This window comes from Scophthalmus maximus, chromosome 2 (genome assembly GCF_022379125.1).
Source record: "Scophthalmus maximus strain ysfricsl-2021 chromosome 2, ASM2237912v1, whole genome shotgun sequence".
Taxonomy (NCBI): Eukaryota; Metazoa; Chordata; class Actinopteri; order Pleuronectiformes; family Scophthalmidae; genus Scophthalmus; species Scophthalmus maximus.
In genome coordinates, this window is record NC_061516.1 from 3,463,081 (window position 1) to 3,476,309 (window position 13,229).

A 13,229-nucleotide genomic window follows, 5' to 3' on the forward strand; every position below is an offset into this window, starting at 1 on the left:
TCTTTTATGGATGAATGGAGGAGACTGTGGGGTTACTTTGAAGGAAAGCACAGTTGTGTTTCATGACCGACTTATACCCTTTACTGAACATGTTGTAATTATCAGCTTTTTATCCATATAGATCTCACTCGACGACAGCCAGGTTTGTCGTCTACAGACTATAAAACTGGTTGATTTCTGAACTGATCGTATAATCACTAAATGAATACAAATGTTTTTTCCCCCCCAACAGTTGTCTTGGAGTCAATATCCCTGGACAAGTTTCTTCCTGAATCGCCTGTCAGCAGCGAGCCGAGCGACATATCTCCCTGCCGCTCACCATCAACCCCGCGGCATCTCCGCTACCGACAGACAGGAGGTGCAACATGGACACACACATTTCATGCTATGCACACAGAGCACGCAACGTGGCACTATTCCTCCGTATGGTCTTTCATGCCGTTTTAAATGTTTTGCAGTCACACCGGGGGAAAACTCCCGCTGCACGATGTCACCGGCTTCAGCATTTGCCATCGCCACCGCTGCTGCCGGGCATAGCAGCTCCCAGGGTGAGCACGGCAAGCCAGGAAGGTCAAAAGACTCACAGCTGAGGGACAGAGGGTGTTTTGTTGGAAATTCTGCTATTGTGTTTTGTCAGAGGCATGGATGTGCGTGAAATCGTTTGCTGTGAAGAGTTAAAAGGTTTTTGCCTGGCCTGATCTTTACATTTTATTTCCCCCAGGTTTTGGTAATTCTGAGAAAACCTGTGACAAAGAATTCATCATCCGCAGAGCTGCAACCAACAGAGTTCTCAACGTGCTGCGACACTGGGTTTCCAAGCACTCCCAGGCGAGTCCACAGGGGAAGGGCATTCAGTTGGTTGGCAATCTGCAACCTCCCCACTAGATGTCACTATGTCCCACACACTGGCTTTTTAACTTGTGCAGCAGCAAACAACATGCAAATGTTTTTGCAGACAGGTAGTTGTTCTCTACCCGCACTTCTACAATCCCACCATATTGTGAACCCTGGTTTCCATCAGCTCAGGAAAGATGCTTGTCTCCAAGTGTCTGTCCAAACATCACTTTGAGCCCATCTGAAAGGATCTGCTGTTGTGTTCTATTTTCTTTGCCATCCTCCCCGGTGTGCCCCCCACTCTCTCCTGTCACCATTCCCTGGTAGAGGTGCTCTTTGCTCTGCACGTCTTTTTCTCTCACCCGGGAAGCGTGCAGAAAGGTCGGCCTCCTCCCCAGGGATACTACAGGACCATCATTTTCACTCAAGATTATATAAGATGCTATTTTTGTACCTAGTAAGAGCAAATATTTATTATTTGCTCTTGTTGATTGAAAATGTTGGTTCTGGGTCCATGTTGGAGTACTTTACTTACTGAAGGTCTGCATGGTGGTGCAGGGATTAGCACTGTCGCCACACGGCTGGGTTCACACCTGCAGGCTGGTCTTGACCTTATTTAAATAGAAAATGTTTGTTGTTGTTGTTTTTTTAGGATATTCCTTTATTAGCCCTACTATGTGGAAAATAAATTTGCCATGTGACAGCAGCAAAGGGGTAGTAAAAGTAGAAACATCAGTAAAAAGATATAGAATGACAATAAGTAAACAAATATAAACACAAGGAAATACAAAAGATAGCCATGAAAATGGAATATACACAGCGAGACCAGGATTGCACATCAGATATTGAAATTTCACAGTCCATGTTCAGGAAGTCCATGATCCAGAATATGAGGTTAGGTCCCCTCTTGGGAAATATTATATAATATTATATTGTTAACAATGGTTAAGAAGCATATAAAATGAAAACATGAAAAACATCATATCGATTAGCTTTTTCTAATAAACTAAACTAACGATGGCTTAAACGTACTGTATTTAAAAAAAATGTCTCTCATAATTTGCTCTGCTTTGCACTTAATTTCTTTACGTCTGTTTTTATCTTTAAATTGTACTGCGAAGTATACTGTATGTAAAAGTGAATATAAACCACAATGTCCTGTAGAGGGCGTCAGTCTCATGTGCACTGCTGTCTGTGTGACTATTACAGGAGAAAAATAGGGGTTCTAGAAATATGCTCTGCATATTTGTCATGTTGATTTAATAGTAAATAAAGGTTTTAGAATCAATGTCATTACAAATATGAAATCAAACAAATATTTCTGAATAATTGTGACATTGGCTTAAGGAGGAAAAACCTGAACATTGTTGGACCTTAATCTGCTGGTGCCAGTCCTTCTGCAAATGTGCAATACCCTGATCTCAGCTATAACTGTAGCTCAGTTATAAAATTTGTATAAATGTTTTTGTCCGTCAGGACTTCGACATGAACAGTGAACTGAAGATGGGAGTGATGAGTCTCTTGGAGGAGGTGCTGCGGGATCCAGACCTGCTGCCGCAAGAGAGGAAAGCAACAACAAACATATTAAGGTGCACAGTCCCCACACTAAAAACCCATTCATTCATTCATCTTCATCTTCATCGTCATATTGAAATAGGTTAAGTCAGTGGTAATGAAGAAAATAAAAAAATATCATCCCAAACTGATTAATTAAAGGGATTAATTCTCCTTTATGATATATGGGAAGATTGTCTGCATCTATTTGTTGTCTATTGTCCCCTGTTCCACAAACTAATCATTCAATATTGGTTGCCAACTTAAATGAGTGTTGTAAATCATGTAGTGTTTTTCACACTGTCATTGTTACAGTAGCTATTTATTTAGCTATATCATATTTATTTTTGTAACATGCAGCTGTCAGTGCTTAACCAGGACCCAGGAAAAGCAGCTTTCTGCAACGTGCACCAACTTCCAACAACTAATTAATCATTAGCTAGGCAGAAAAGATCAGCAATATGTCATTAAGTCAGGTAGAAATCCAACCTCTTAAAATTCTCCCTTTTGTGACAGACCATGGAAGAAGAGTCTTTATTGTTTGGTGGTTTGAGACAAAAGAAACGTGTGTAGCCCTGATTTCCTCTTCGTCGACATCACCCTCATACAGATCATTTAAAAACAGGTGGGATGGCCAGCACAGCATCCTCCTCTTCCATCCTTACGATCAGGGGCAGCCAAACTTTACCAGCAAAGTGGCATCTGTTATTTTCACCCACTCACAGGCCAGCTGAATCTGGCTCATCACAGCTGATTCCTTCTTGCAAAATGATAAGAAATTGCAATAAATTAATATGATTAGTCCAGTCCTTTTCATAAACACCTTGAAACAGGAAAGCTAAACACAATACAAAACATTCCCTGTGCATACATGTATTCTCGGTCTTTGGGTTACCTCCATAACATCTGGCTCAGACAGGGTGACCTCCATAACATCTGGCTCAGACAGGGTGACCTCCATAACATCTGGCTCAGACAGCGTGACCTCCATAACATCTGGCTCAGACAGGGTGACCTCCATAACATCTGGCCCAGACAGCGTGACCTCCATAACATCTGGCTCAGACAGGGTGACCTCCATAACATCTGGCCCAGACAGCGTGACCTCCATAACATCTGGCTCAGACAGGGTGACCTCCATAACATCTGGCTCAGACAGCGTGACCTCCATAACATCTGGCTCAGACAGGGTGACCTCCATAACATCTGGCCCAGACAGCGTGACCTCCATAACATCTGGCTCTGGCGTCACTTTTTACTTTTTGATGTCAAGGTGGTGAACTGAACTGAACTCCATTGAACTGTCAAACTACCTGCGGGTGAATGACCACGTACACGAGCTGCCTGAGCAGATTGCTGTTAGCTTAGCGTGTAAGCTCAGAGCAACACGTCAACACCACAACCTGCTCCTCGTTTATCTTCTGCTTCGGTCTTTTAAACATCTTGACACAGCGACGAGCGGATCACAACCATCCGACCAACGAAGGTCATAGTGCAACCTACTGGTTGAGAAAGTGACATGTTCTATACTTTTACGCCCTCTGCCCGGCAGGTTGACCAGATCCACCTCACCTGAATTTCATGTTACATAACTTGTCACGATACAAATAAACATTTGATGAATAAATAAAAATAATAAAGATTTAATTGTATCTATATGAAAAAACATTATAAACTTAAAAAGTCTATAGAAAATGCATATTAAAACTGAGGACAAATAGTGCAGCATACATGCTGTGTATGTAAGTGCAAATGTTCTCAATATTTAATGCCACATACTCCCGCATGTAGTTCTCTTTATAGTCCCCAAAGCACTTTGTTACTGGTTTTGAAAGGTGCTATAGAAAAGTTGACTTACTTACTCAGTAGCACTTCAGCTTCTAGTTGTAACAGTGTCTGTTTTGCTCTTCAGTGCTCTTTCTCAAGAAGACCAAGACGATGCTCAGCTGAAGATAGAGGATATATTACAAATGGTCAGTATTACCACTTGTTACTGCAGCATAGATTTTAACAGAAGGGGTTTACTCATTAAAAAAAGATCTTTGACAAATTTACTTCTAAGCAATTGTTGAAATCCTTTGTCTTCTGATCATGGAACAGAAAAGCTGTCCCTTGCTACACTTCATCGTGGTAAGAATAATGTCTCCCTCAATGAAAAGCATCGGTGGTAGTTATTGTGTACTGTGGTCATTTCTTTCACAACCCTTATCATCAGTTAAAGGTTGTTTCCCAGTATGTGATGCTAACTTGGTGTTTCTGTGGTACAGTAGTTTTTGGAAATATATCATCGTTCTGTAATTCTGTGCACATTAAAATACAAAATACAGTATGTGTGTGTGTGTGTGTCTGTCTGTGTGTGTCTGTGTGTGTGTGTGTGTGTGTCTGTCTGTGTGTGTGTGCATGTCTGTGTGCGTGCGTGTTTTAGGTTGAGAGCCCTAAAGCCGAGTGTTTTGAGTCTCTGTCAGCAATGGAGCTGGCAGAACAGATCACACTGCTGGATCACATTGTGTTCAGGAGTATTCCCTATGAGTGAGTACATCCACTGCAACACAACTCATCTCACATGAACCCATGGTTCTTTGAAACGGCAAAGTGAACAAGACAAAATAGGCAATTTAGAGATAAATATTTGAGTAACTCATTGTTTTACAAGGTCTACAGCTTCCTAGTCATTTTCATTAAAGTTTCCCAGAAAATCCTGGTGTAATTTTGTACTAACCATAGTGAAAATCAAGACTGCATACAAAATGATACACTTACATTAATGATAAACAGTTTTTATTCAACAGTCTTCAAAACAGACTGCTTTACATAGTTGAACCAGAATTAAAGCCTTTTAAGATTTTAATGCAGCAGAAGAAAAAAAATTCTAATTCAAATGAAAATAAAAATAAAAATCCCTACAAACACAAAAGATTTAAAAAAATTGGTAACACTCTCTCATTATGACAGCATTCGTAGTGCATTCATAATGTTTAATAACAAAATGCAGAGAATTACAAGTAAAATGTATCCGCTTTAGGAATGGAACTTCAAGATCTAAAAACGACATATATTTAAAGCAATAAAAAGACGAAATACATTTAGTCAAACTTTATTTGTACAAAATAAGGCCTGTGTAACACGCTGAATGAAGACACCTTCCATCCAGGTGCCAGATGATTTTAATATGCTGAAAGTTCAACCAGAAAGACATTCTCGGATGAGTATGATCTCCCGTTTCTTCTCTTCTGACGGTCTTCAGCTGTGCCTGGGCTAACTCCCTTCTACTAAAGCAATAGCTCATGACAGACCGTGGTATACGCTCATAATACTTCAGTTAAGGGGCGTTGTTCGGCCCGACGCGAAGCGGTGGGCTGGCGACCCGTATTATTATTTGTTGTTCTGTTGAGTATAAAAAAATTAAAATAAACAACAACACAAAAACAAAAATCAAAGCTTTGTAGTCTCAACGTACACCTGTAAAACCTGTCCAATTGCATCTCATAATACAAAGTCTTATTACACAATTTTGTGTAAATTTACGCAATTACGCAATAACCCTCAATATACCACGGCTTTGAACCAATCAGATCGCTGGATTTGAGCTACCGTATTATAAAAGGAATATAGCGCCCCTCACTCACATAATAAAGCGGCTACCGCCATCTACTGGTGAAGATGAATATCACCCAACAAATACTAATGGCGAAATCATTCGCCATTAGTATTTGGCGAATGATTGGGTTTGTGTCACAAACCCAGTTTGTGACACAAACTGGGTTTTCCCCAGTTTGTGTCACAAAGCATTAAAAATAATAATAACCAGAAAAATAATGACGGGGGGACCAAAGAAATAACACAAACTAATACAATAACAATTCTGCAACTAATCATAGCCCCTATTACGTCCAGGGTGCCAACAATGCAATGAGTAAGGGTGTTTTAACAGACCATCAATAACTATGTATCCACTGTAATACCACAACCCCTCTTCTCTCACACACACACACAGACACACACATTTTGCCATCTTGTAAAATAATCACTTATGATGCAGCTTAGCTTTTTTTGAATGTTTGCAAAAGCCCTACACTTTACTTAGCACCAACAATGAAGCATTATAATGAAGCATAAATCATTATAGATGCATGAATATGTACTTCACTTTACTTAACGCATACAATGAGGACTTATGAGACTGCATAGTGTATTATAGCGTAGTAGTTTTTTTAATACCTTTTTTGGGGTGAACAATGTTAAACAAAATATTAGGCATAGAAGATTATTTTTGTTTACTTTAAAATGTGACTGGCTTTGGTTTAAAAGGGTCAGTAAGCAATACACGTTTTGTAAAAATCTGCAAATATGTCCTCACTGTCGGTTGTGTGTGCGCGCCAAAAAGAAATCCGGGTTTTCAGCTTAGCTCTGGCTCTGTAAATCGGAACCAAAAAAAATGGTGCGGACCGCACCTCACAACACAGCAGTGAAATCATAACAACAACAAAGAGAAACAAGCTCTCTCCAAAATCGATTGCTGCCCCTTTAAGAGCCGGAAGCGATTTGACGAAGTAGGCGAGGCCTCGCACAGGTGAGATAAAAATTGTGGCCTTAGGCTGTTGGCATGTGTACGTTGATGAATGTTTTCCCGTCCTGCAGGGAGTTCCTCGGTCAGGGCTGGATGAAGATCGACAAAACTGAGAGGACTCCGTACATCATGAAGACCAGCCAGCACTTCAATGACGTAAGACTTTGTATTTTTCCAACATGACGTTCTATCCCTAAGACACGACAGAAATGTGTCAGAAATTTTGCAAAACCATCTATACAGAGGAAACTATTCACTATATTCACACGGCGGCCATTTGTTCTCTGACATCACGCTCGGGGTGGGAAGCTCAAATCTGTGTTCTTTAATCAAAAGAATAATGCTGTACTGTTGTTATCCAAGTCTGACAAATCAATTCCCTGCTTCCTGATTGGTCAGCAACGGTTTGTTAGATTCTCAGTACTTACACGATGGCAGGCCTGCTTTTCAATTCAAATAGTTTTTTCCCTGTATATGCAGGGTTGTACAATTAGTTGCCAAATGAGTTGTCAATGTTAACAAGCTCATTCAACATCCCTTCAGCAAATCCAACCTTCCAACCTGATCTTTGGGTAATTGTCCATTCCATTCAATATAAAGTGATACATTTCAACAACACCACGAGCTGAACCCTCCAAAAGGAAGTTCATTTAAAAACACCTCTTTGAAACTCTACCAAAACTAAACATTGTTACATTAGTACACAGGGTGTACCTAATAAACTGGTAAATGAGTTTAAAACATTGGCTGACAAAATGAATAATCCATCATTGTCTTTTTTGGGTCTTAAGTCCTCTCCTCCTCTTCCCACAGATGAGTAACCTGGTGGCGTCTCAGATAATGTCCCACACTGACGTGGGCTCCAGGGCCAGCTCCATAGAAAAATGGCTGGCAGTGGCTGATATCTGCCGCTGCCTCAACAACTACAACGGTGTTCTGGAGATCACCTCTGCTCTCAATCGTAGTGCCGTCTACAGGCTGAAGAAGACCTGGGCCAAAGTCTGCAAACAGGTTGATATCCCCTCTTTAAGTAGCTGTTGTATGAAGGGAAATACTTTGCAGAATGCGAGAGCTTTTAGACTGGATTTGTGAACTTCTAATGATAATCTGATCATGTGCATTTCAGTTTTCATTGTAAAAAAATTCATACACAGAAAAAAAGGTTAATTTAGGTGAATCCAAATCAAAATGTTTTGTGGATGCTGGCATAATCTATCAATACGTGACGGACACCAGCACATGAAGGAGTGTTTATCTGAGATTTTCAGGAAAGGCTTCTGCTGTGGCGAGATCGAATCCAACTCCGTGCGATCTTGCAAGAATTATATTTTCTTAAATTTATTTTTCATAGGTGGCTGTGAATTAGTGCTTACTTTTAAAATCATATTCGCTGCAGTAGATATGAGATGGGACGTGGACATTGACAGTAATTTGTCAATGTCCACGTCCCATCTCATATTTACTGCAGTGAATATGATTTTTAAAATCAGTGACGGATTTTGCCATATTTCACAATATTTTGTGAAAATTTCATCATATGTGAGTGTTTTCTTTCTTTCTGTGACTTCAAATTCCGGTTAAATGTGTATGAATATGTAATACGTAAGTGAAAATTTAAATGCACAGGTTCAGTTTTTTGTTCTACGAGTTCTCACACTATATTGTACAAGTTCAAAAATCCAGTCTACAAACACTTGCATTTTGCAAAATTTTTACCTTTATAGTTATGAGTATCATTTTATCCACCCACATAATTTTTTGTATAATTTTGCAATTGTAATTTTGTGTGTTTTCAAGACAAAGGCACTAATGGACAGGTTGCAGAAGACAGTGTCATCGGAGGGGAGGTTCAAGAATCTCAGAGAGACACTGAAAAAGTAAATCCTGCTAATTCTCAGAGGGAAGCAGAGTGATACATGTGTAAATCGATATATGAATATTTGTACATGTTTTATAGCTGCAACCCACCATGTGTGCCATACCTGGGCATGTACCTCACTGACCTGGCTTTCATTGAGGAAGGAACTCCCAACTTCACTGAGGAGGGCCTGGTTAACTTCTCCAAGATGAGGATGGTAACAATATATTCTTGGATACAGAAAAGCAGTGTGCAATTTCATTTTATTTATGAAGAGAGTTTAGAGGGTGATGTAGTTCTGTTTTGTTGCTTTTACCGAAACCATTAAAAAAACACTAGTTTTGATAGTGCCCTTACTGTATCAGCTTCAATAGTTGAAATGGGTTTTTTTTCTAGTGAAATTATCCCCGGTGAAAGATGCTGTTTTAAAATAAAAACAAATATGTCAGCTGGGCTTCCAGAGTCTCCCCCATCCCTGGTTCTCCCACCTCGCCAGCCACCTCACATGTGCTCGGAAATCCACATTACAGGGACACATCCCTGAGACCCTCATCCCATCATCCATCCCTCCCCCCTTTTTTCATATCATCTCAATATTCAAATTGTAATAAACATTGTTATTCCAAATTTAGATGTGTGGTCCTTGTTAGTAAAATGGCTGCTGGCTGCTGCTCCCTCACTTGTTTAGATCAGCTACGTGTTATTATTATTCCAACCCATATGGTATGCGGATTGACTTCGCAATTGCATTTACACTTGTGTTCAACGATGTCAGGGACGCATTGTTGTTTGAACGATTGGATCAAAATCTGTCCTCAGTGCATCCAGGGTACATTCGCACCTGCGTGTGTAACTGTACTGTATGGGGTGTCAAAAACACATTTTAATGCAGGTGTATGGGGGTTTTGTCAATGGAAACATAGTAATAAATATATGGCTTCACCTGAGTTATCTTACCTCGTGTTCCCTCTGTACACTCCACAGTCCCACACTCACCAAACTCTCTTCTTTCTTCTGCGTAGAAACAGTGCAAGCTGCTAGTTGTCATCCCCTTTTGTGTTTTGTACAAGAAAACACAGTTGCCATTATCCCTGTAGATGTATGGGTTGGTCAACCCTCCAAAGGTTTAACTGAGCAGTGGTCCTGTGATCTGTAATATGGTGGTCAACCAATTTAAAAACGTGTAGGAAATGTCACGCCCATTCACCAGAAAAGTGGGAGATGCTCAGAGTACAGGTGGGGTGACCCCAAAAGCGTCCAGCTGTGACATCAGACTGGGAGAGAAATCCGAACCAGTTGTTCAGAGCCAGGCTTCAGGATTCAGCTAGCTCACAAAAAACAACAGGGTGGTCTTTTTTCACAGCTGGCAGGCTCCACAGATACCCACATTTATGTGCCAAACACTGAAAAAAGTGATTTTTGCATAATATGTCACCTTTAAATGAAATTAATATTGAATACTGACGGCTGTTCCGGCAGTGTATGAATGTGTATGTGTAAAAGTGCTATATAAATCCAGTCCATTTACTTTGTTCAGTCTTGTAGGCGTCAGACTCTCTTCAGGTTTTGTCCTAAGCTGTTGCTTAAAAAAACTACCTCTCTTTTCTCAGATTTCTCACATCATCCGGGAGATTCGTCAGTTCCAGCAAGCACCTTACAGGATAGAGCACCAACCCAAGGTGCGTTCAATAGGATGCACAAAATGAATCCAATTCTCTTTCTGTACAGTATGAAGTGATTGGATTTTAAGTGTCTTGTCCATCCTACCACCCTCCAGGTGACTCAGTTTCTTCTGGATAAGACCCTAGTGATGGATGAAGATACCCTCTATGAGCTGTCACTGAAGATTGAACCCAGAGTACCACCTGGCTAATCACAACTTTACTTCATACACTATTAATTACACACAAACAACCATGATGGGTTAACACATGTTTTCCAGTATCAACACATGCAATCAACTTGTTCTTAGTAAAGCATACGTTGTTACATGAAAGCACCACCAGTTATTGTGCTTAGGAAACTCAGGGGGAAATGTGCCTTGTTGTATGTATATCTGATGTATATATTTAGTAAATAGAATGGACTGTGACATTTTACACAACTCTGCCATACGTCGTACAGTTATGACTGTAAAAACAACCATGATAGCCACTAAACATGGCACCAGAAAGTAACCAGTTGCTGCTATCACACTGTAAATACCAAACAAACAATATGCCTCTGTAGTCCTGTACATAAACAATGTCAGATGAGTTTTGTACTATTTGTGTGATCATGGCCAGATTATCCTGCTCTTGGGGCAAAGTGGGACACGGGGCCCTTATTAACCCCCTCTGGGCATTGCGTACAAAATCTATATGTTGGTTTGTTACAAGGCCCCCGTTTGCTGTGTGGTAGCTTCCAAATTAATTTACAAAGGCAAACCATGTAAGCACAGCCTCTACACAGGATCTATCAAGAGAACTAGAGGCTGTTCTAACAAGAGTTAAAGTTTTGCTTCAACTCTTGTTAACTTGGGTTTGGTGCCTTTGCTGAGAGCAGCTGCCCTGCTACAGCTTGAGACCCAGTCGATGAGAGCGCCGAGGGCAAACCAGAACAGCAAAGTTTGGGCCCGTTCAAAAACAAAAAACAAAGAAAAGATGATAAATGGGAGACTGAGGGGTCGGTCGATGATTCCATCTGGGTTTGTCACTACGACCTATCACTTGCACTTAACGCATTGTCTTTTCAACTGCTTTCAGTATTCAAACATCGATCAGTGCAGCTTTTAATGCCATTCGTGTGCACCGGTAATCAGGCCGCTCTGGAGAAGGACACAGGCACGTCATCCATGGGGAAACATGCGTGTATTCCCTCTTGTGTCAACAGTCTTCTGCCCCCGGGTGCCACCAAAACCAAATACAGCTGCTCTAAATTACTTTTTTTTTACTTTTTACCTTTTTCTTAGCTGTGACCATACGAAACACAAGTTAAAGATTGACTGTATTGGCCCAAATATAGGACAGTCCTGAATACGAGTTGATTTTAAGAGTCGACCCCTGTCAGATGACAGACTCTGACCGTCTTCTATTTTTAGCTCATCCGTGAGGGCTATGATTCTTGTCTGTGTGACAGATTTTCTCCCTGGCTCATTTCTGCATTGAAAGACATTAGGAGAAGTTATGAACTTGGGTTGGGTTTTTTTTTCATTCCGATTGAAGATTTTGGGCTGACTCTTTACATGGGAAGTGATTTGATATGGTTTGGTGTTCATATTCACTGACACATTTAATTGGAACAATTGTGAGACATGGGCAAAAGTTACAAATGTGTCATGTGGAGAAATTTAGGTCACCAAACATTTGTGTCAAGACGGAGGGCATGTGCAAGACGTAAACAGATTAAATCATTAACATGGCGCATTATTGTTTTGATCAGTTTAATGAAATGGTTTACTCCTCCCCTTTGCAACTGATTTAAATGCTCTCTGTTGGCCGGTTTGTTCTAATGGATGTGTTAATATGGGTCATTTGTATCCTGTTTAGGGGGATTGTAATCAGATTATGCTCAACGTGTACATATGCTTTTTTTCCACTCTGACAGCAAATCACACGACACCAGCCTTCAGAGAGTCCTGCTGGTTAAAGTGGACTAACAGCACTGTAAGGGCTCATTAACTGAAACCCTGACAAAACTTTCTTACCAAATAACCCATAGTGCAACACGGTCTGAAGAGGACAATGTTACAGTGGTACTCAACAATATCGGACACGGCCCCCATTTTTAATAATGTGTCCAGACAAAAATATTGTCCTGTATTTCATAAAAATACTGAAATCTTTTTTTCAAATTTTTAGCACATCTGCAATTTGAATTGTTGTCTACATGCAAACATTTGCCTCACTGAGCATTTCCTGGGCGCTTTAATAGAAATGATGATGATGACACACTTAACAGTGTTTTGGGGGATTCTGGGTCACTGTCCTTGGCAACCGAGGCTGTTGTCTTATAAATTGTATGTGCTGAGTGGGGCTTCATTTTCAATTTTGTATATCTTTACTCATCTGTTAACCCAAACGGTTTGTGTTGTTGCAGTATCTATTCTGTTGAAAGTTACAGCAAAAACCTTTTAGCTCTGTAAAAATAAAAATTTACTTATCACATATATAAGATATTGTTGTAAATTTAGACAATCGCAAGCACACCTGCCACTTCTAATCGTGTCTGTTAAGTTTCGTTGTATTAGTAATTTTGAACACAAACTTTTCTGGCTTTGAATAATTTTCATGTCTCTTATTTGTCACAGAATTGGCCAAAAGGGTTTCTGACATTCTACAAAACCCAACAGCTAATTTATTTTCTATGTATCACTCTTATTATTAGTTCCTTGTCAATGTGATCGTTTAATCATAATCATATTTTAAACTCTGTTGT

The 13,229-nt window shown here is 40.2% G+C and overlaps 1 protein-coding gene across 4 annotated transcripts in view; it reads left to right on the top strand.

Moving 5' to 3' along the window:
• LOC118301381 (ras-specific guanine nucleotide-releasing factor 2) overlaps nt 1-12,960 on the top strand; it is a 45,100-nt gene extending 32,140 nt beyond the window's left edge. For 2 of the 4 annotated variants that reach the window (XM_035626846.2, XM_035626848.2), the window contains 13 exons: nt 233-358; nt 459-548; nt 722-828; nt 2,311-2,423; nt 4,301-4,361; nt 4,489-4,518; nt 4,814-4,917; nt 7,027-7,111; nt 7,769-7,966; nt 8,753-8,832; nt 8,913-9,030; nt 10,424-10,492; nt 10,591-12,960. In XM_035626846.2, the coding sequence (XP_035482739.2) occupies nt 233-358; nt 459-548; nt 722-828; nt 2,311-2,423; nt 4,301-4,361; nt 4,489-4,518; nt 4,814-4,917; nt 7,027-7,111; nt 7,769-7,966; nt 8,753-8,832; nt 8,913-9,030; nt 10,424-10,492; nt 10,591-10,686 (1,277 nt within the window). In that variant the 3' untranslated portion in view covers nt 10,687-12,960. The remainder of the gene's footprint in view (nt 1-232; nt 359-458; nt 549-721; nt 829-2,310; nt 2,424-4,300; nt 4,362-4,488; nt 4,519-4,813; nt 4,918-7,026; nt 7,112-7,768; nt 7,967-8,752; nt 8,833-8,912; nt 9,031-10,423; nt 10,493-10,590) is intronic. The other 2 variants (XM_035626847.2, XM_035626850.2) reach the window with 1 other exon arrangement.
• Nucleotides 12,961-13,229: the final 269 nt, after the last annotated feature.